This window comes from Erigeron canadensis, chromosome 6, assembly GCF_010389155.1.
Source record: "Erigeron canadensis isolate Cc75 chromosome 6, C_canadensis_v1, whole genome shotgun sequence".
Classification (NCBI taxonomy): domain Eukaryota; kingdom Viridiplantae; phylum Streptophyta; class Magnoliopsida; order Asterales; family Asteraceae; genus Erigeron; species Erigeron canadensis.
In genome coordinates this window covers 2,143,445-2,167,058 of record NC_057766.1, presented here as the reverse complement: position 1 = coordinate 2,167,058, position 23,614 = coordinate 2,143,445, and the positions used below count along the sequence as shown (strand labels likewise).

General features: G+C 34.4%; 4 protein-coding genes across 4 annotated transcripts; 1 reads left to right on the top strand and 3 right to left on the bottom strand.

Moving 5' to 3' along the window:
* Nucleotides 1-1,128: 1,128 nt before the first annotated feature.
* On the bottom strand, nt 1,129-1,947 carry LOC122603085 (ATP-dependent DNA helicase PIF2-like). The gene has a single exon (XM_043775699.1). It carries the CDS (start codon nt 1,945-1,947, stop codon nt 1,129-1,131), a length of 819 nt encoding a protein of 272 aa, XP_043631634.1.
* Nucleotides 1,948-6,309: 4,362 nt separating this feature from the next.
* Nucleotides 6,310-14,373, top strand: LOC122603879 (serine/threonine-protein kinase BSK1-like). Its single transcript, XM_043776720.1, has 9 exons — nt 6,310-6,669; nt 7,824-7,959; nt 9,052-9,185; nt 9,329-9,434; nt 9,829-9,914; nt 10,422-10,610; nt 11,798-11,962; nt 12,047-12,160; nt 13,909-14,373. Exons 1-9 carry the CDS (start codon nt 6,325-6,327, stop codon nt 14,149-14,151), a joined length of 1,518 nt encoding a protein of 505 aa, XP_043632655.1. The 5' UTR covers nt 6,310-6,324; the 3' UTR covers nt 14,152-14,373.
* Nucleotides 14,374-16,110: 1,737 nt separating this feature from the next.
* On the bottom strand, nt 16,111-17,346 carry LOC122603084 (F-box protein At5g07610-like). The gene has a single exon (XM_043775697.1). It carries the CDS (start codon nt 17,344-17,346, stop codon nt 16,111-16,113), a length of 1,236 nt encoding a protein of 411 aa, XP_043631632.1.
* A 1,273-nt stretch (nt 17,347-18,619) lies between these two features.
* On the bottom strand, nt 18,620-20,003 carry LOC122605736 (F-box protein At5g07610-like). Its single transcript, XM_043778693.1, has one exon. The coding sequence runs from the start codon at nt 19,990-19,992 to the stop codon at nt 18,769-18,771; it is 1,224 nt and encodes a 407-aa protein (XP_043634628.1). The 5' UTR covers nt 19,993-20,003; the 3' UTR covers nt 18,620-18,768.
* Between the last annotated feature and the right edge of the window lie 3,611 nt (nt 20,004-23,614).

Here is a 23,614-nt window from a genome sequence, read left to right as displayed (position 1 = left end):
TGTTATTGCATGAATGTATGATTCAACTCAAGTATTTCTTATTTCGACTAAAAGTGCAAACCGCGGTTGTTGTTTTAGAGTGAGCGTTTTTTATTTTGAGTGATTTATTAAATTCAGTAACGCAAAATTTTCTGAGTAATAATCTTTATTAGGTAGCAATCATCATAACGATTGTTTATCTAAAAGTAAGGAAAACGTGGACAAAAGTTTAAACAATGAATTAGTATGAAAAGCCAAAATGCAAAAACAACCTTCAAAATTGAAAAGGAAGTAAAATACGTCACCAAGTGTAGAAATGTACATCAATGTACTTAGTTGATGCAATTTCAGTATGATATACAGTATTAAATAAATTAGTTGGTACCTAAAACCACGCACCTTGTATGACCTATGCATCATGTAAAACTTCTCTGTACACCACGTTTGAGGTGTATACTCCTGGTTGATTGAACTCTTTAGCAGGTATGACCAACACGTTCGTCTTGTCGCGTGAAATCCCTCTAGATAGTCCCACATAAAGTTTTCCATGGGAGAATACCGATTCAGGTAGATACATGCCAACGTTTGGAATAGTTTGGCCTTGAGCTTTGTTTATTGTCATCGCAAAGCTAAGCCGAACTGGAAATTGTTTTCTCTTCAACTTGAAGGGGAACATATCATTTTCAGATGGACAAAGAGGGATTCTAGGTAAAAAAACTCTTTTCCCGGCATGCTACCAATTGCTATTTCTGCATCGATAACATTCCGTTGAAAACCTTTGCATATCAAACTTGTGCCGTTACACAACCCATTTGATGGATCGATGTTTCGTAATAGTATAATCGGGCAACCAACTTTTAGTCGTAGATGATGAGGAGGCAAACCACTTATTTTGAGGGAGTTTAAGAATTCGATCGGATAGTAGTTGCTAACATCGTCTTTCGCCTCATCAAAGCTATAATAGATATTTCTCCTCACCAGGGAATCTATTAATCAACTCATCGTTTATCTCATCAACATTTGAATTTTTAGTTGACTGTATTGCTCTGGAAATTATAAACTCTGGTGAATAACCGTTGACTTCCATAGACGGGTATATGGCATTAATTAAATCCTCTCGTGATTTGGCCTCGGTCGTGTATGGGATGGTCATATCAGTATTCGAATAAAGATTCCATCGATCACCTCTTCTTCTCCATCACCAATTCTTAATAGGTAATCTAAAAACCATGGATCAGTTCGTGCTCTCATATTTATAGTTAAACACATTTTTTTGATCCCAGGCCAAAGAGGCAACATCCGCAGGCTCGAGTCTACAATCTGTGCGCGAGTTCCTTTTTTCACAACATGCAACACTTGTCTAAAATCACCTCCTAAAACCATTATTTTTCTTCCAAATGGTTGTCTTACTCCTATTATGTCCTGCATTGTTCGATCAAATGCCTCCACCGCTTGGCGTTTAGCCATCGAGGCTTCATCCCATATGATTAGTTTTGCCCTACGAAGCAGCTGAGCAGTGCCACTTTGTTTACTAATGTTGCAAAGGGAGTTATTATTGAGGAAGAGAGGAATCTTGAATCTCGAGTGAGTTGTTCGCCCTGCAAGCATGTTATTAGCAGTTGTACCGGATGAAGCTGTGGCAAGGGAAATATGACCACGGGAACGAACCTCGGCAAACAAAGCATTATACAAAAATGTTTTCCCCGTACCGCCAGGACCGTCTATGAAAAACACTCTAGGACAATTACCATCAATGTGCCTCATGATTGAGTCATACGCAAATTTCTGATCAGGGTTTAGAGAATCTATGGCACGGAGATGATCATCTTGAACAACTATAGATGTTTCTTCTTGTAGCTCACGACAACTTCTAGTATCGAGATGATCTGTGCTTGTATGAGGAAGATCAATATCTTGCAGCCTCTTACCCATAGATCGAAGAAATATGGAAACATCATTAAGAACCATATTTTGAACTTGATCACTGTTTCGGTTATGTAACCATATCGGTTATGTAACCATATTGAAGAAATCACTATAACGTCATTAAGAACCACATCTTGCAGCGTTTTTTTTTCTCTTCACATTTTCCATAGACATAATTTTTTCATCGGAGTCATAAACGTTGTTGACTTTGTGAGATTTCATTTTTAACAAATTATCCTCCCTTATACGTTTTTTTGAGTTATCATCAATCTGAAAAGTCCAAAAGTAATGAAAGGAATATTAGAGTCTCGTTGATATATTTTATGAATATTAATGTTGTGCTTAATATAATTATGAATGATGTATGAAATCAATGAGAATGGATATGTATAACGTTGGTAAATATGAATAAAAGTTTCTATGGGTTGTATTTAAGAACCACCAAAATATGACAAAAGGCAACAAATGTAAGGAAGTGGGTATAAGAAGTTGTACCTCATTGATAGCTGCTGGAGGAGTTTGATGACCACCAGCATCATGAGCGAGAGTCAGGAGAAGGAGCAGGAGCGGGTTGACCAGGGGCAGGGGTATAGTAAATCGTAGTAGGAGAATGTGTGACAGAAAGCGGTGGAGGAGAAGGAGTGATCCAAACCGGAGCAGGAGAAGGATTAACCCATAACGGAGCAGGAGCAGGAGCATGATAAACCCAAACAAGAGCAGAAGCATTAGGAGTCTACAGCGGTGCAACAGCAAACGGATAAGACTGAATAGTAGTAGTTGGTGGAGACGTGTCGTTCATGTTATCAACAGAAGCTTCGAATATGGTTTGATGATGAACCCATTGTTATTTGTTATTATGTTGTTGATATGGTGGAGACTTGCAATTGTGTTTTGCTTTCACGTCAATGTGTTTTCAACTATTTATATAGTTGTGTATGCATTAGTGTGTTTAATGCAATGGCAAATAATAGGAAATTATTTTCTCAATTAAAACGTGTTAGCTGTAAATAAGATGGGTAGAGAATTAGGTAGAGGATGGAGGAACAAATTAGTCAAATCTACTTATTTTGATATATTTGAAGCTATCAAATTAGTCAAAGTTACCTTAATTTAGTTGAATTAGGTATGAATTTTGTGTATATATAGATATCATATATCATGAACAAATTAGTGGCAAATTTACTACATTAGTTGTAACTTTTGAGTTATTTGAAGTTGTCAAAGTAGTCAAATTAGTCAAAGTTACCATAATTTAGTTGACTTAGGTATGAATTTTGTGTATATATAGATATCATATATCATACGAAGGAACAAATTAGTTGGAATTTTACCATATTAGCTCTAAAGAAAGGAACAAATTAGTTGAATTTTTAGCTTGATATATTGGCTATATAGCGTAAGGATACACAGTTGAGTACATGATTGTCTTTTTAATGTAAATTTGTCCAACATACTTGTTATGTTTCAATCTATATCTACTAGATTTCTAAATATATTACCTGTATAAGCTAGGTAATTATATTGATATATTCCAACCAAGTTAAAGGGATTTAAGAAAATACAATGTTGTACAACATAGTATAATTAGTTGTGAATTAACCTAGTAGCAAATATTTGGATGAGCATTTTTTTTGTATGTAATTGAAGCATATAATATGCTATTTGGTCATTCTATACATAGACTGATGCACAGAATATCATCCAAGAACTGTATGAGTTAATACAGCCATGTAGTGCGAAGAGATTATAATCTGTTGTGCAGAATATCTATACTACACGTGTAGAATATTAGCCAATAAGTTTATACATCAATGTAGTGAGAAGACATAAGCACGTCAAGTGACACGAAGACGATAATTGCATAACAAACATGAGTTTATTTATTAGAATAATCTGGAAAAACACATAGTAAATTTAAAATCCGATAGGGTATAATCACCGAACATAAGAACATGAAAGAAGTATATGAATAATAATATCAATAATATAAGGTGACATATTATGACTATCGATGATATGAGATGCCTTATGAGTTGAGATAGACATGGTCAAGGTGCTCTTTCTAACGAAGAATCCGTAGAAAAATCGAGTTCAGCTCATTCAAACGTTCTTTCATCAAATAGATATCATCATTGATTTGAAAGTAGAGCTCGTAAAAAACCTTTGCTCGATTTGCCTGGCGGTTGTACTCCTGTAAGAATAAGTAATATATAGACATTTGAGATAGCATAAATAATATGAGGTATGTGTAATTACGGACCCACCCGCCTTCATGGTCACACAAATGGTACCAATTCATGCTCTTTAATTAGAGATGTCATTCGATATACTTTCGACAAATTTTTAAATCCGAAGGCGGAGCCCGTATGGCTAAGGCATTTGGCTATGACATATAACTCCTATGACATATCACCCTCACCATCTCACTGCCGCAACGCGTGGTTATCTGCTCTCGTATATATTTAACCATATTATCAAACTACAACAATTATAAGTTTTGCGACTCGCATTAACTCGTTCCAAATTCATCCGCGACTCGTAGGAGTCAGGAGAAAAAAGAGTCACCAGCGAGTCGCCTCATTTTTATATGTAAATCGACTCGACTCGTAAAATTTTAACAACTATGATCGTTCCCAATACGACCCACAACATCAAATGATCAAAGTTACCCATAGCATCAAATGATCAAAGTTTCATAATCACTCGATTAATTTGCATTGAACAACAAGAAATACGAGTTCAGACTTTGGGAAGCACGTAGCATTGAACAACAAGAAATATGAGTTCAGACTTTGGGAAGCACGTGCCTATGCTTGGGATACTCAACTTAAGTAGCCAAATCGTTTTTCGAGCTATTCGTGTGTTGGGCTATCTGGTTCATGCATTTGCCGATTTGCATTAATATGATCATACATTTAGTAATGATATAAATTGCTCTACGAGTCACCCCTTATGTTCAAGTGTCTTTAGCCATAAACTTAACGGTGTTATATCACATTCAAAATGTTCGATCAACAGAGGTGAGCAAAAACTGAAAAAACCGAACCTAAAAAACCGAAAACTTAATCAAATCCATTGGTTTGGTATTCTAAAAACCGAACGAATCTATTCGGGTTTCGGTTTTATGTGCAAAAATCGAACGTTAAAACCGAACCGAACCGAAACCATATATAAATTAATTTAATATACATTTTCATATTTATGGTTAAGAATAAATCAAATAATTACAGTTTATTTTGAAAATCCAAAATGTAATCATTCTTTTCACACAAGAGCATTTTTTATGCTCTTGTAATTTATATATGAAGGTTAAACTTAAGACTTCTAAATCTTGGTGTTAACATGAAACTTGTAAAAAGAAAAAGGTTAGATACGTAAAGCAAAACTAAATACAAGGATTAAAACTATATAAATTTAAAAAGACTTTAGATATGATATTTTGGTACTCTTCTTCGTCCACACACATGCAATTTCATTTTTTCGGTCATAAATGAGCTTTACTACTTAATGTTTCTTTGTTAAGTACGATAGTTCGTAAATGTATACATAGAGTTTTATCTATCAAGAAGCCAAATCAAAACCAACTCAAACCGAAAAAAAACTGAAAAATCAAACCGTTAAAAAACCGAACCAATCGATTCTACAAAAAAAAATCCGACTCAATAAGTTGGGTTTCGGTTTTTGGTCAAAACCGACCCATGCTTAAACCTAAACTATCTAGTACCACAAGTTTAGTGAAAATTTGAAAAATAAGGTTTAAAGGTTCTTAATAATTAATTATTCAAGAAATCGAGTTAAGATTGTCTAATCAGTATAATAGTATTATTTTTTTCAATACATCACAATCTTTGTTGTTAGACACGTACAAGACTATAATTTCAAAAGACAAAAATGGAAAAACCAAACAAAAACAAAAACCATGTACATAGTCAACTACTAATAAAAACTTCTTTTCTTCTTTTCTTAAACGAAAGTATTACATATTACATATGGTGAGATAGATACACTTAAAAAGTTTTTAAAAAAAAAACAAAAAAAAGTACTCCTACCACTTCCTATATTTATTCTCGCAATTTGTCGGAAATCATTAACAAAACCTCACTAAACAAGGTTTATTAAGACTTTAATTAATCATCTAATTACCGCCTTTCTCTCAGATCTCTCTCTGTACATCCACACGAGTGTGTACACTCAGATATAGATAGATATAGAAATAGATACACACACACATATATATATATATATCTTCATAAATCTTTCAACCCCTTTTTCTTCATTTCTCATTATTTTATTAAATCAAACACCTTTTTTTATTTTTACAAATTTTTTTTTTCCCTGAACATGGTTCTTCACTAAACAAAAAACAACTTCAAGATTCATTACAAAAAGTTTTTTTTTTTTTTTTGGAATTTTAGTAACATGGGTTGTTGTAATTCATGTTTTTCAAGACAACCCACATCAGGAAAAACAAATAATAATAATAATATTATAAATAATCAGCGCCACTCGCCGTCTAACGGAAAATCATCAGCAGCAGCAGCTGCAGCTGGTTTTGCCGGAGACAGCGGTGGGGTGCCGGTTTTTTCGGAGTATTCATTGTTAGATTTAAAGGGTGCAACAAATAACTTTAGTTCAGAATTTATTGTATCCGAAAGTGGTGAAAAAGCTCCAAATGTTGTTTATAAAGGCCGTCTTCAGAATAGAAGATGGATTGCTGTTAAAAAGTTTTCTAAAATGGCTTGGCCTGATCCCAAACAGTTTGCGGTATCTCTCGTTTTCCTTTGTTTTTTTTTTCGTTTATCGTATTTCGGTTGATATGATTTTGAATTGATTTGAATGGCATTGATTTGGGTACTAGGGTTTACTGTTTGTTTTGATGTTTTTTTGTATAGGGTTTACTGTTTATATGTATTGGTGGTTTTAATTCGAATGGCATTATGTTTGTGTTTTTAAGTTTACTTGTGCGAATGTGATGCGATGATTGATTGTGCATTTTGGGTGATTCGGGGTTTTTCGTTACTTGAACTTTTTAGGGGTTTTAGAGTAGTGTGTTTGCTTATATATGTTAGTGAAATGTTGATAACCGGTGCATTTGGGTGATTCGGGGTTTTTCGTTACTTGGACTTTTTAGTGGTTTTAGAGTAGTGTTTGTACTTATATGTTAGTGAAAAATGTTGATAACTGATGCATTTGGGTGATTTGAGGTTTTTCGTTACTTGAACTTTTTAGGGGTTTTAGAGTAGTGTGTTTACTTATATATGTTAGTGAAATGTTGATAACCGGCTATGCTAACTGGTGTAAATGTGATGGCTCAATAAAATACATGGAAGCCATTGTTCATACCTGTTCAACTCTCTTACTCTAAGAAGAGTGCGGTGACCATATTTCTAAAATCCTCTCTTGATGAACTAAACTGAACTACATGTCTAAAGGCTAGCCCCAAGATTGTAGCCTTATGAGTGTACCCTGGGTTAACCACTAGGCTTGCAAGATATGTTTTTTGAAAGTGAATTATGGAATTGACTAATCAAAGTTAGATAATGGGTTCATGATGTCTTTGCATTTGTGGCTCAGACCTGATATTCAGCTTTGATGGTGATGATTGTAAAAGTTCGATTATATATAAGAGATAGTAGGTGAAATAAATTAGTTTCTCTGCAACCAGGTTATCCAATTTGAGAAGTTGTTAATCAGTGCTTTATGTGAGCTTAATAATTGTTGATAAATAGTTGTGGGTTATAAGGTAGTAAAGTGACTGTATTTTTTTTCTTCTTAAATGGATTAGCCTGATTAATGGTATACGGTTAGGAATCAAGCCATTTCTTATGCAAAAAGGCTAGCCATTTCTTATGCAAAATAGGCTAAAAGAACACTTGGGATAGTATTAGATGATATCTGATTTTATTTTTTTCCTGAAGGATGAAGCATGGGGAGTTGGAAAGTTGAGGCATAAAAGGGTGGCAAATTTGATTGGATATTGCTGTGATGGGGACGAGAGGCTACTTGTTGCAGAGTATATGCCTAATGATACTCTAGCCAAACACTTATTTCACTGTATGTCTTCAAAACTATACTTCTATATTTGTGATCCTGCTTCCAATTTTTAAAATTATACCAGGTATCGACCTCTTTATGTATAAATGCCTAAATGGTGTGATGTGGGGTTATGGTTTATCTCTCCTGAGTCACATAAACGAATGACTTAATTGGCTCAAACGGGTCAAGCAGGTTGAAAATCATCCAAAGTTTATTATTTACACCTTCCTAGATTTATGATTGATGTATATCGAAAAGCTCGATTGTTATGGTAATTCTAATAAAAATATATATATATGCAATTATATTTTATGCATCAACTATTTATGAAAAATGAACCTGATCAGAAAATATGTTTTGACTCATTACCGGAGCTGCCCATTTTACCACCTCTAAAGTTTGCTATAGTTATTTGGCCTTTTTGAGTTATATATAAATACTTATGGTGGTAGCTAATAGTTTATTGAATAGTCGTGCCTAACAGAGAAGTCTCTAGATTCTGGAAAGCGTTTGATTAGAGTTGGCAATTCTTATCCGTGTAGCCATGGATGAGTTGATTTTAATTGTGATCACCTCCAACATGTCATATGAGACAAATGAAAATATCTGCTAAAGTTTTTGGGATTCAGCTCAACTGGACATTTAATGCCCCTTATGTCTTTCAGCCAAATGTTGGTCATGGGTTCGACAACTTTGAAATGCTAATTGGGAATTCCTTGCCAATGAGTTGGGGCACGGGGGTTTTCTCTAGCATTTAGCTGTTCCCCTCCGGAACGGTAGTGGGACTTCCACTGCCTGTCATGCCTTCGGATTGACTGTGCTGTTGATGTGGCCGATCTTTACCAGATAATGAAGAGGCAATGCCGCTGAGTTCATTCACCATTGCTGTTCAAAAAGAAAATACATATCTTCTAAAAGATGAAGGGTGAAATGGGTCGAATGGCTCAAACATGGATTTCGTTCAAATATTTTTTACAGAATCAGTTTATTCATATATGAGATCACTATTGTAAATTTGTGATACTATTGTTTGTAAGTTGATGATAACACAAATTATTTGAAAATATTGGAACTCAAGAACTCAAATTCTCTCTGTGATGTCTTTCACAGGGGAGAATCAAACAATTGAATGGGCAATGCGTTTACGGGTTGCTCTGTGTATTGCTGAAGCTTTGGATTATTGTAGCACTGAAGGTCGTCCATTGTATCATGATTTGAATGCATACAGAGTTCTCTTTGATGAGGTGATGCAGTCTTTTACTTTTCCTTATACTGATAATATGTTCTTTCATCCAAATAGAATGTCTTTGAGAATCTAACATGAAGTACCATTTTGGAGACGATTTTAAAATACTAACATTTATATATTGACTAAAAAATATGGCAGAATGGGGATCCAAGGCTTTCATGTTTTGGCCTGATGAAAAATAGTAGGGATGGAAAAAGTTACAGCACCAATCTCGCATATACGCCTCCCGAGTATTTAAGAAATGGTACAATCCCTTGACTTTGCTTTTTAATTTAGTTCACAATAAAAACCCTGTGTACGTTTTTGTCAAGCTACTTTTCTTCTACTCCATATTGTTTTTAAGCCTCTTTTAATTTGCTAGTGTTGATGTCCAACATGATGCTGCATTGTGGTTTTGCTTTACTTTCCACAATATGTTAGAAAATTGTTACCATAGGGTTATGGTGTGATATAGGAGGTGAACTATGCAGCCAGATCTAGAAGTTTAAAACGGGTCGGATGAGTGGTAATATTTTAGGGCGGATCAGGATGTGTCATGATACTCTATATAACCTTTATTTTTTGGCTTGAATTGGTGGAATTTGTCACCTCTATATTAGATGGAATAGGTTGCCTGATAATTGTTGTTTCCCATACAGGGAGAGTTACTCCTGAAAGTGTTAGTTTTAGCTTTGGGACTGTTCTTTTGGATCTTCTGAGTGGAAAGCATATTCCCCCGAGTCATGTAAGTAGTCTTGGAGTTGTTATTTAATGATTATACAATACATATAACTGGTAATTATCGATACATGTTATTCTAATGCTACACGACTGAATTACTTCCTGTTGTATCCTGTAATCAACTCTAATGTTGATACTGTAACTAGCAAAATGGTGGGTCAGGTAAGGTAAAAATGGGTTGCCACAACATGCTTTGTTTGTTTAATACTTGTCAGCTTTTATATAAAGAATTAGTGTCAATTAAGATTGTGAAAACTGAAAAGTGTTAGTTTAGTAATAATATATAATTTCTGTAGAAAATGGTTTGAGGTTTTACGTAATAAAATCATACCTTGGGGAACTTTTGACCTATTTGATCCATTTATTTTTTAGATTTACTCATTTGAGATAAAACATGACCTGGGAGCATTTGGATACGGATCCAAACCATTAAAAGTTAACTTGTCAAGATTCCAGTTATAGTTGATGACCTATATATTTAATGTTTGTAAATATACTCGCCTTGCTGCAGGCACTTGAAATGATTAGAGGAAAAAACATTCTGCTATTGATGGATTCACATTTGGAGGGTAATTTTTCAACAGAGGAAGCAACTGTTGTTTTTGATCTTGCTTCAAAATGCTTGCAATATGAACCAAGGGAACGACCAAATACCAAAGATTTGGTCACTACACTATCTCCATTGCAGAACAAACCAGATGTCAGTCCCTACGTCCCTTGTGTTCTACTAAATTGATGTATCTTAATTTCTTTAATATTATATGTTATGTGTGTATGTAGATGTGGAGATTTGGATCCGTTAACCTAAAAATGGTTCATTATGGCTGTATTTATCTAAGGTTAGGTAGGGAAAATCTAGAAAAAGTAGGTGAATAAAAGAACATATTTTTATTTGAAAGGCAAATAAATGGTTTAAATGGATGAGGTTTTCCAAATTCATGTTAGCCAGCAAGGATTCGATCAGAACATTTCCCTTTCCATCTTCAAGACTGTACCTAGCAGGATTCAATCCTGAGACCTCTTGTATAGAGGTACAAAATGTTAACTTCTTGGCCACCTTGGAGGTGGTTTAGAAGGCAAATAAACTACACATATCTACAAATAGTCCACCGTGCAACTATAACCTACAACCTATTGGTTGATGAGACATACCACTAGGACCAAGGACAATGGGTTAGAAGTTCCAAACCGGGAAATGATTAATCCTCCTAACCAAATAGCCTAATTATCCTCTTAACTATTGGATGATGACATGTGGAAAAATCATGGGGCAAGATTAGGAAAGAGAATTAGTGGATACCACATGTCACCTCCTTAATGTATTAGGAGGATTATTAGGCTATTTGGTTAGGAGGATTTATCATTTTTCGTTCCGAATATATACAACTTCCAGATTGTTTTTACCCAAGGTAGATAGATTATTATTTGTGGTAGTTTATTTTTTATAGTCATATTCTTGTTGTTTATAAAATTTAAATAAAAGTAGGAGAAAAAGTGATGGCTGGTTAACCCAACTAGACCCATTTTGACCCGTATCCAAGAACAACTTTTTAGACTTTTTATCCAAGCTACCAAGCTTTATCTTGAACTGTTTAAACTGGAAGAATATGAAGAACTCCCTCTAAAACTGAAACGGCTCAAATTGGTTGATCGGGGAAAAAGCTTGTATTCAAATAGTTTTTTCTTTGTTTATTTTTATTAAAAAAAGAAAATATTTGCTCATACAGTATAGTTTTTATAATCATATTACATCAACCCTATCTGACTATGCTAACAAATAGCTACACATTCCAAATTGGTATCCAACCCACCCTCTGCAAGTTATTTGTGGCCGCAACAGTTCTAACTTTTCAACTAAATTATAAACTAAAGGCCATATATTTGCAGGTTCCATCTTATCAGATGCTTGGGATCCCAAAACATGAAGAAGCACCAGCTACACCACCGCACCCTCTCTCTCCAATGGGTGATGCGTGTTCAAGGATGGATCTCACAGCCATCCACCAGATATTAGTGATGACACATTATAAAGATGATGAAGGGACCAATGAAGTAACCAAATCTAAACCTCTGATTCTGCTACAAATTCTTAGTTTTCTGCTTCTGATGTTTGTATTTGGATGAAAATTGTTTCAGCTTTCTTTTCAAGAGTGGACCCAACAAATGAGGGATATGTTGGAGGCAAGGAAGCGTGGGGATCTAGCTTTTCGTGATAAAGATTTCAGAACAGCAATCGATTGTTATTCTCAGGTACAATGTTGGCCCGATATAGTTTTATTAATTAGTACTTCATCTCTGGTAGACGGTTTGGGTAGTGAGCCAGCTCCAAGTTTTCTTTCCTTTTTTTTGAACTGCAAAATAAAGCCGCTTAAGAGTCACCGTTAGTTTGCCGTTCAAATTTCAAAGGAACGCCTAAAGTATGATTACAAAAGCTAAGTTGTTGAAGTAATAATCTGGTGGATTAAATATATTGATTTAGGTAGTTGTATGCTAAAAAAATTCTTCAGGCAGGTTGTTTACGAACGTCTATAGTGAGCTGAAGGCTTGAGAGCATTAAGAGTCACTAGTTATGTAGTTAAGGACCGAATTTTGAGTGTTTCGTTCAAGGTCCGGGATATGAAATATCGGTTTTTTCGGTGGGATTTTGGTAAATTTAATATTCAGAAAATAAAAATTTTACTTGGTAGAAATATCAAAAATCAAGCTTGAAAGTGTCAATATTTGATAGATTAGCGATAATACTTGTTAAAGTTAGTGTTTCTTATCTTATGCTGTGTTTATGTTTCGACAATAATAAAAAAATTTAAAAAAACTGGGAAAACCGAAATCCAACTGAAATTTTGGACTGAAATCAGCGGGATTTCAGAATTTGGACCGTAAGTCCGTAATATCACCGAAAATCTCGGAAACGAAAATAGGGAACGAAACTTGGACTAGGATCCCCGTCAATGACCGAAAACTGAGATCCCATAGGGATCTCACTGAAATTGACTACTTAGGTCACTAGCCTTATACCTGTGCAATGCGCCAGAGATGGTGTAGTAGTTTTTTTTTTTTTTTTTTAAGAACGGAAAGTGTTAGATGTTAATGATTTGAACCCCAACAGTGACATCTAAGGTGAAGAAGTGATGGTTTGTTGGAGGCTGTGTGTGGGTTTGTTAGGCAAAAGAGAAGAGGGAAAGAAAAAGAAGGATGGATTGAGGAATTTTAGTTGGTTTTGAGTGCTTGTAGGAAATCAAGAATCCAACTTTCATCTGTTGTAATCTCAATAGGTGGGTAAATGCAGTAAGTCAATAGCCAATGATTAAAAGCCTCAGCCCACTACGTTTAATCAAGCCTCAATCAGAAGATCCATTTTGTGTAACTTCACTAAATAGTAATTACCAAAGTTTAGTGAGCCCATTCAAGTCCATTGAGTTGACAGATACCATCTGTAATGCAAGTCCTGATTGGCCTTTTTAAGTCACATCTTTAGACTATGATAGAGCTATAGTAACGTGCAACACTAGACTTTGTGCTCATCATATTCATAGTTCTAGCTTTGACCTGTAGAGAGTCTTCGTAACGTTCTTCTATAGAGTATATAGACAATGATGAAATAATGTTTCTATGTCAACATTGTTATTGCATATAAAATTTTGAAAATGGCAAAAATATTGTTTGGCGTTCTAGTTTATGTATATCAACTGATTTCCTGTGACTAGCTTCGCTGAAAGATTATTTAGAATATTATTTAATTAGTTTGACGGAGTTCGTTATATAATCATTTTTCTATACTAGTTAGATTGCTTTTTATCATGAGTTATTATAAATTTATTACTACATAATTTTGATATTGCTGGCCAATAAACCATGGTTGACTTGGTAACACGTCCATCTTTAAACTATTCCATGGCCTTCATGTAGGTCTAAATTATAAATTATTTATGAAAAGGTTTTTGTCTGTATGTTATACAATACAGATACCTTTTTTATTTTATTTTTTCCGTTTACTGCAGTTCATTGATGTGGGCACTATGATATCACCTACGGTATATGCAAGGCGTAGTCTTTGCCATCTCATGTGTGATCAACCCGATGCTGCTCTGCGAGACGCAATGCAAGCACAATGTGTCTACCCTGAATGGTCAACCGCCTTTTACATGCAAGCGGTTGCTCTTGCTAAACTAGATATGCACAAAGATGCAGTTGATATGCTAAATGAAGCTGCAACCCTGGAAGACAAAAAACGAGCAAAATGATTCTATTGTTGTTTTGTAAGAGCAATTGTCGATTGTTGTTGTCGATAAATAGTTGTGTTATAATGAGAGGGAACATCTTAGTTCATGCGGGAATCAACCGTCTTTTCTTCTATTAATTTTCATTTTGTCAATCCTGAATTGTGAAGCAAACATGTACATTAATATCTATGTTAGCGGGTGTTGGATGTGCAATTTGAAAATGATTTATGTGATTTTGAATAACCGGATTAAGGTAAATTAGTTGCAAAACAACCGGTGGTATGGCATTTTGTTGTAATTTACCATTTTCAGTTTGTAATTATAATAATCAACAATTGACTTGGTGTTTGACAGATAATAACTTTGAACAGGTAGATAGGAAATCAGCTTGAAAGACCAAAGTTTATAAAAATAATGTAATTTTCTTTGGTCATGCTTATTACCAAACAAACTTTGCAATATATTTAGCTATTAAACGTTTGTCTGAAGTCAATATTATCTTATAAAAAGACTATGTGACTCTAATTGACTAATTGAAAATGCCCAAGTCAAACACAAATTGAAAACTCAATCCTAACATGTGATTTAACAACTTGAACCCAAACCGCCAACCTAGTTAAAAATAGGTGTAACACCTTTCAGGTTAAAAATGTCAAACATGTTGATTTTCAGATCAAATGGGTCGATGTGTTGGTGGTTTTTAAGGTTGTTTCCAGTCAAATAAATTGGTTTCAAGTCATACAGGTCAAATGAGTTGACATTTTTTAAGTTAAGTTGATTTCCAGTTAAAGAGGTTGGTGGATCAACCTATAATTGAAATAAATATTACTTCAAATATATTCTCGAGTTGGTGGATTGTTAATTCAAATAGCCAACCTAAACCCGGTTAGGAAAAAAGGCTGGCGGGTTAACTGATTGTAAATTATATAACCCTAACCTTATATCTTTCGGGTCGAGTCAAACATAGTCAACCCTACTTTTCTTTTTTCTTCCTTTGTAGACATTATTACTGTCCAAACGAAGAGTCACATCCCTTCAGACTCTGAAGGTCAGAGACATTATGGTGGAGAAAACTCTTAGCAAGATTTTACATTCAGAACATGAATTGCAGAATACAAATTACATATTGCATCTATAATACTTAAAATAGTGAAATATCAACGAAGATGTTCTTGTATTGTTCATACGAGCCGATAATCTAGCTGTCAGATTTAAACTTTCATAAATAAAAAGTGTGAAATTTAGGCAAGATGGAGTTCAGTTTTGGTGTTTTGCCATCAATCAAAAGACTTATGCATTCTTCTCAATCATCCATCTACTGTACTATCTCTCTAAGGAGTACATTGAGGCGTGTAGATGCATGGTTTTAATGTGGGTTGTAACTATAGTTGCCGCTTTTTTCAGAAGTGTCTTGAGGGTAAATCATTGAAGGTACGACTCTAGCTCCAAACGAATTGCAAGCCATGGCCACAGAGTTTTGTTTGTGACTTGTGAGACTACTATCTTTCAGTTTTGAAATCCATATTAGGCATTGAAAACTAGCAACAGCAAGTGTTTCTACGTTTTTCTAGGTTCTAACTTGAATGTCAGTCCAGTTATTGAGCATATGCAATAGCTTATTAGACAAGCTTGTTAATTTGGGATCTTCGGCTTAAAATATGATGGCAATAGGGCAATGGCATCTCTATCCATGTTAATTAGTAATTAAGGAAGCCTAATAACTTTTGGGCTTGATTTTAAGTTAAACTGACCCATTGTCCTTGGGTGCCAGAGATCTCAATACACTACAATTAACACATAGCTGATGTGAATCCTTTTTCAATAATGCAAACGAACATTGTGGCAAACTAGATATATATAGCTTCAACATAATAAGTAACTAACATTAGTTTTATCAAAAACACAAGTAAAGCACCTAATTGATGTGATGACAGCACAAAATTAGATATGAAAAATCATACCCGAAACTATAAAGCTGAATTACACACCTGCAAAAGATGCAATGAATGGAAAGGTGTGGAATTTAGTCAAATGTGTATCCATATTGCAGAGGATGTGGAGAGTCTTCAACAAAAGATTGTACTTTACAACCTTCCCACATGGCTTCATCACAATGAACGATTCGTCTTCCCTTTCGCCCAGCACTATTGACAGGACATCGAAACGAAACTTTACAGTAGACTTCTTCCAGGTTTCAAAGAATGTCGATATACTGTCTTCATATTTAACAATGTATTTCAATGACCACCCAGAATACCCATTCCCCATCTCATAAATATTCAAGTGTTTGTTAAGAGGATCACCCGCACAAGCAAATAACAAACAACCACAAGACTCAAACAACTCTTTATAGCTGTACCTATCCAACGTTTTTGGGGGTTCTGTGGTTGTATCGTGTGGATGCTCTACATCTAACTTGAAATGCCTAACTTGATTCTTAAAATCTAGCCAGTGAATTGCATCATCCCAATATACTCCCCTGTGAAACAGCCCGCAATACCATTGCAGAGGCAATGAATTACCAATTATCCAACAACCTCTTTCTGAAAAGTAAATCCATGTTAAAATAGAACTTTCTTTGGGTATCTCTCGAATATGCAGTACTTTGTAGTGAGGTGATTTTGCAGGATCAAAACCCAATCTCATATTGTCCATGAATCTAGAGATTTTCAAACCATGTACTTGTGGGAGCATCTTAAACATATTTATAGACGGATTGTATACACAAATCTTGCCGGGATCATTCCTGATAACACACAAAACCAAACCATTGCAGGACTGCAAAACTTCCACATTACTGGCATCCATGCCAAAACACCCAAAAGTGAATGCTGATGATTTTTTCTTGCCCGCAGGGATTCTGCTATCCAACGAGATGAAATCGTGTTGAAAGTGGTTATGTTCAGAATTTATTTGCTGCAGAAAGAGACCAGATGGGGGATGGATATATGGAAAGCGGGTGAGGCGTAGATTGAAGAATGCAGGGGAGGTGATGAGAGATAACCAGCGTTTGGATACGGATTTGAAGAAAAAGCGGGAGATAACAGGCAATTGGAGTAAGATTTCGATCAGAAGGTCGTCGTTGAACACGACTTCTCGTATAGATGATGAAGGGACTGATCCATCATGATCTCTCATCATCGTCCTTTTGGATGAGGATACTCTGTTATCACTGTCGTCCATGGGATGAGAACACAAATCACACCCAACTCGCATTTAGTCTGTGCAATCGGATTACATATGATTTGTCAAAAGCAGCATGGTTGGATCAGTGGTAAACACCCTTGCCTCTGGAGATAGAGGTCATGGGTTCGATCCTCATCCCATGCAAAGGTTGGAGGATCTTTTCTACCATTTAGGTAGAAACTGGAAGCAGCCTCTCTTCTTAGGTAGAGGTAAGGTCTGCCTACATCTTAACCTCCTCCATACACCGTCGAGGTATTGGGGATCAAAACCCGCGGAAGGCGGCACTGAGCAGTTACTTAACCGAAGATAATGTCGGCACAATATAATTATTTTTGTAAAAACAACCAAACTATTAAACTTACCTTATCAAATATAAATTATTTAACATTCAATTTTTTTCTTATTATTTTTGTCACAACTAACCAAAAATATAATGTTTGGGTTATCTAATATCCAAACATAAAATAAATTCATCATTTTGGTAAAAACTCAAATTAGATGATGGTGTTTTGCGGCCCATTAAACAACCCCGTTCAATTATTTAATCGACTAATTAAAAAAAAATTACGGTGATGAAGTGTTTCACATATACCTCACTTTGAATCGAGTACGAATTTTGTTGGGTTCTTATCCGTTGTAATCACTTAGACCCAAAAGCCAATCAGTGACATAATTATAAATAGAAAATCACATCAGAGAGTTAATCATACGCTTTTGCAAAATTGATTTTAAATAAGAGCAATTTCTTTTTTTTTTTTTGTACCACACAACCACCTCCTTAAGAAATAACGGCCAGTCTAACATTTTACATTCTGATCATATATTATAGAATACAGATTACATCTAATTCATCAATCAAGAGGCTTATGCATTCTTCTCAATCATCCATCTACTATCCCACCTCTGAAAGGAGTATGTTCAACAGGCATTTAGATAAATGGTATTAAGGAACGATAGTTGTCGCCTTTTTCAGAGGTGTCTCAAAAGTATTTCATTTAAGTTAGGCTATTTAGGATCCTGAAGGAAAACGCTAGGCATGGCCACGTACAAAGTTTTGTTTCTGACTTGTGAGACTACTATCTTTCGTTCCTGAAATCCAAATTAGGCATTGAAACTAGCAACTGCAAGTGTTTCTAGTTGTTCAGCTTGTTAATTTCGGATTTAAGGCTCACAATATGGCAACCAAGTAATAGCATCTCCATCCATGACTAATTTACTAGTAATTACAAGATCCTAATAACTTTTGGGCTTTACATGAAGTACAATTAACATAGTGTTGCGAATCCTTTTGTCAAAAGTGCAAACGAACATTGTGACAAATTTTGGGCAACAGCTTCAACATAATGAGTTATTAACAATAGTGTTACCGAAAACATAAGTAAAACAGCTAATTAATATAGTGACAGAACAATATCAGATATGAAAAATCATACCCGAAACCAGAAAGCTGAATTACACACCAGCAAAAGATGCAATGAACGGAAAGGCGCTGATAGGAGTCAAATTTGTGTGAATACCATAGAGCACGTGGAGAGTCTTTGACAACAGATTGTATTTTACAACCATTCCAAGTAGGTCCATCACAACGAAAGATTCCTCTTCTCTTTCTCCCACCACCATAAACAGGACATTGAAATGAAACCCCACTGTAGACATCTTCCAGGTTTTAAGGGATGCCTCTATACAGTCTTCATACTTAATAATGTATCTCACTGACCAAGAATACTCATTCATCCTCTCATAAATTTTCAAGCGTTTGGGATGAGGATAGGCATCGCTTGCAGCAAGTAACAAACAACCGCGAGACTCAAACAACTTTGGATGAATTTTCCGATGCAAAGTTTCTGGGAGTTGTGTTCTTGTAATAATGACTCGATGCTCTACATCTAATTTGAAATGCATAACCCGATTCCTATCATTAATCCAATTAATTGCATCATTCCAATATACTCCGTTGTCAAAATGCCCGCGAAACCTACTAGAATGAAATGTATTACCAATTCTCCAGCAACCTGTTTCTGAAGAGTAAATCCATGTTGGAAAGAGATTTTGTGGTCGCGTGACTTTCACTCGAATACGCAGTACTTTGTAGTGAGGCGATTTTGTGGGATCAAAAGCCAATCTGTATTTGTCCAAAAAACCCTCTAATGTCAAACGCTGTACTTGTGGGAGCATCTTAAACACATTAATGGATGGATTGTATACGTAAATCTTGTCAGTTGCACTAGACCTCATAAGACACAGAACCAAACCATTGCAGGACTGCAAAACTTCCACATTACTTGCATTTGAGCCAAAACACACAAAAGGGGATGCTGATGTTTTTTTCAGCTTACCCCGGGGGATTCCGCTAACCAAGGACACAAAATCGTGTTCAAAGTGGTCATAGTCAGAATTTGTTTGCTGCAGAAAGAGACCAGACGGGGGAGGGATATTTGGAAAGCGGGTGAGGTGTAGATTGAAGAAAGCAGTGGAGGTGATGAGAGATAACCAGCGTTTCGATACGGATTTGAAGAATATGAGTGTGAGAACAGGCAAGCGGAGTAAGATCTCGATCACGAGGTCGTCGTTGACCATCACTTGGTCTACGGATGATGGAGTGACTGATCCATGTCCATCGTCATCTCTCATCGTCGGTCTTTTGGATGATGATACTCTGTTACCACTATCGTCCATGGGATGAGAACTCAAATCAACACCCACTCGCATTTTCCAAATTTAATGGCACAAATATAAGGATATTATTATTTTGGGATAAGTATCCTGAAATATAACAAACTTTAGACGAACGTTTATAGTAGAAAATAACTAAAGTTTTGTGTATTGTATGTAAACAACTTTAAAAAATGTTTATTGTATGTAAGAAAACATACGTGACAACTATATAAAGGTGCCACTTGTCTGATTTTAATTGGTTGAATACATTTTCTTACATACAATAAACATTATTTTCGAGTTCACACAACTTTAGTTACTTCCTAGACATTCGTTCAAAGTTTGTTATATTATAAAATACTTATCCCTATTATTTTTGTAAAAAGAACCAAACTATCAAACTTATCTTATTAAATAGAAATTACTGTATTTAACATTCAATTTTTTTTCTTTTAGGATTTTTGTCCAGCCAAAAGTATAATAATGTTGTTACGTATAACTAAACACAAATTAAATTCATCATTTTTGGAAAAACCCAAATTAGATTATGGTATTTTGCGGCCCATCAAACAACCCCATTTAATTATTTAATCGACAAAATTCAATTAAAATATATAATAAATAAAATATGGTAATGAAGGGTTTAACACATACCTCACTTTGAATCGACTATCAAATGCAGAAGCCTACTTCTCCTACAAAAAGATGCAAACCCAATAATTCTTATTAACCTTGTAGCTATTTTTCACAATCTCAGTTGCCAAATTTACCCGAAGTTGATGATCATTAATAGTGCAATTAATTTTATTTTCAGCCAAAATAGAGATTTGAAATGGTCTTCACAAATTCTTTAAAATGTATGTAAACATATAGTAACTTGGGTGTTGTTTAAAGAATTTTTAATGGTTTTCACAAATTTTTTAAATGTTTAATAAACATCTTCTGTAGTGAAGAACCCATATATTGGCCGGTTCCAATGCCATGTCATGAATATGAGAAGAGACAGTGTGGATGGCGTGGTTGGATTATGTACGACTACACATTTTTTCCCTATAAAAAATAATAAAAATTATTTTAGTTCATTCAAAAATTTTTATCTTAAAGATCGTACATCATTAAACGAAAAAAATATGAGCAGGAACAGTCTTACATAATAGAAAATAGAAAATCACATCAGAGAATGAATCAATTTTTAAATAAGAGCAATTCCTTTTCTTTTTACACAACCACCTCATTAAGAAATAACGGCCCGTCTAATTCCTTTTTCGCAAGCTGATTGCTCCATGCTGATCACATCTTCTAAACAATTGGCCATTTAGCAATAAATTTATAGGGATTAGTTTCCTCGAATGTCAGAAACTTTGAACGAATGTCTATAGTAGGAAATAACTAAAGTTGTGTGTATTATAAGTAAACAACTTTGAAATAATGTTTATTGTATGTAAGAATTTCGTTTCAACCAATTAAAATCTAACAAGTCGCACCTGTATATGGTTGCCACCTATGTTTTCTTACATACAATAAACATTTTTTCAAGTTGCTTACATACAATACACATAACTTTAGTTTTTTCCTACTATAGACATTCGGTCAAAGATAGTTACATTTTTTCAAGTTGCTTACATACAATACACATAACTTTAATTTTTTCCTACTATAAAAATGGGTCGAAACAGGGTTGGTTCAAAACAGGTAACTTTTATAACTGCACAAGTTAGGTCAGCCAGCCTTTTGTGTCATTCTTTCTTAAAAACGTGCAGAGTTAATGTATCAAAATATGATTCAGAAATCATGTTATTAGGAAAAACACATCAGACTATCAACCCATTTCTTTTTGAACCCGTACTTTGTAATTTACCCGTTTGGCCCATTGAATATACACATAACCAAATCAAAAATTTTTCTGGATTAATGGTCAAATGTCATATCTGTTATTTCTAAACTGATTGGATAATGAGCATACTGCTTTAGACGTTTTTTGACTTTTTTTTTTATACAAATGTTTTGATAAGTTTAGTTCAGTAGGCTCGTCCATAATTGGGCTTCAATAAAGCAAAAAAATGAAGACAATTTCGATAAGTTTAGTTCTCTGCATCCCTTACAAACACTTGAGTTCAAGTATTAATTTGGGAAAAGAATGCAAATAAAGAGAATGATTCTTTACTTGCACAAAAAAATGGCTAAACGGGGAAATGGTTTGGGGTTTTATGACTGTTCTGTTTTTCCTTGCAATCCATAGTTCCTACATTTCAGTATTCAAAAACTTAAGAAACAAAGCTTCTATATAAACAAAGAAGAAAACAAATTCTTAAGGATGCTATTACGACCTATCGTCACTAAACCTCCTCCATGAAGTGAAGTCAGGTTTTATGATAGAATCTAAGTAAACCAAATGATATATTAATGACCATTGCTTCCTTTGTTTGATTTCAATTTGTTTCAGGCTGGAAGATATGACTTGGATGGCTTGTTAGCTTTCAAGAATTGCAAATTATGAACCTTACACAACTTGTTAAGATTTTTATGGGTTATAGATTCTTATGTATTGAATGGCTTGTTAATTAGTTTTTATGGGTTATTGATTTTTATTTCCTGAATGCATGGTTTTTGTCTAAAATAAGTAAGCACACATTAATTTTTTGGGGTCATAAAGTTTTCCAATTATTATTTTCATTTTGTACAGGTGGTTATAATATGCTTTAGTAATTGCCATTATGTAATTATATATATATATATATATATTGTATTTATATAGACATAATCTTAACATTTAGAAATGTGAATAATTATCTATAAAACCTTGCATTTACAAGTGTGAAAAATCATTAAAAAATCCTCATATTTGGAGGTGTGAAGAATTAATTCAAAATCCCAACACTTTGAGGTGTGAGGAATCATACAAAAAAGGAATTACTTCAAAATCCTACATTTTAAGGTGTGAGGAATAACACAAAATTATCACACTTAGAAGTGTGAGAAATTACTTCAAAATCATGACATTTAAAAGTGTGAGGATTATTTCAAGTTAATCACATTTTAAATTGTGTGACACCTATTTTCTTCGCATATCAATCAAATGCGAACTTTATAATTCTTCACATTTAAAAGTGTTTATATATGCTTTAGAAATTGTTAACATATGAAGAATTTGTTGTAGTGGTTTTTTGTTTCTTTTTTGTTTTAGTAACTATGGGTATGGAAATATTTCCTGTTCTCATCACCTTTATCCCCCATCTCTTAAAACTAGTCATTTCCCGATAGATAATTTTAGGGCGTCATTATTAGTTGAAATAAATCTTCTTAAGTGAAATACTGGTATGTTTCGCGTAAATCCATTTCACTAAAAAGTAAACAGATAATATCGTTTGCCTCTAGGTATTACGAAATCTTTACAGGGGTCACGAAATCTTTACAGGGATCAAAAAAGAAAGAACTAGGAGTTCAAGTCTGAACAAAAATAATATGTGAATCAATCAAAAGGCTTATGCATTCATCTCAAATCAATCAATCTATTTAAGCGAATTACATGATCACCTCTTTAATACTTAACAAGATTTTACCTTCTGATTCTGATCATCATGTATTAGAGAATACTATTTACATATATTGCATCAATCATAAGGCTTTTATGCATTCTTCTCAA

Coding starts and splice junctions, on each gene's coding strand:
- LOC122603085 (XM_043775699.1), bottom strand. CDS start 1,947: ATGGTTCTTAATGATGTTTCCATATTTCTTCGATCTATGGGTAAGAGG.
- LOC122603879 (XM_043776720.1), top strand. CDS start 6,325: ATGGGTTGTTGTAATTCATGTTTTTCAAGACAACCCACATCAGGAAAA. Junction 10,611..11,797: donor CATTGCAGAACAAACCAGAT/GTCAGTCCCTAC, acceptor ATATATTTGCAG/GTTCCATCTTATCAGATGCT. Junction 11,963..12,046: donor ATGATGAAGGGACCAATGAA/GTAACCAAATCT, acceptor AAATTGTTTCAG/CTTTCTTTTCAAGAGTGGAC.
- LOC122603084 (XM_043775697.1), bottom strand. CDS start 17,346: ATGCGAGTTGGGTGTGATTTGTGTTCTCATCCCATGGACGACAGTGAT.
- LOC122605736 (XM_043778693.1), bottom strand. CDS start 19,992: ATGGACGATAGTGGTAACAGAGTATCATCATCCAAAAGACCGACGATG.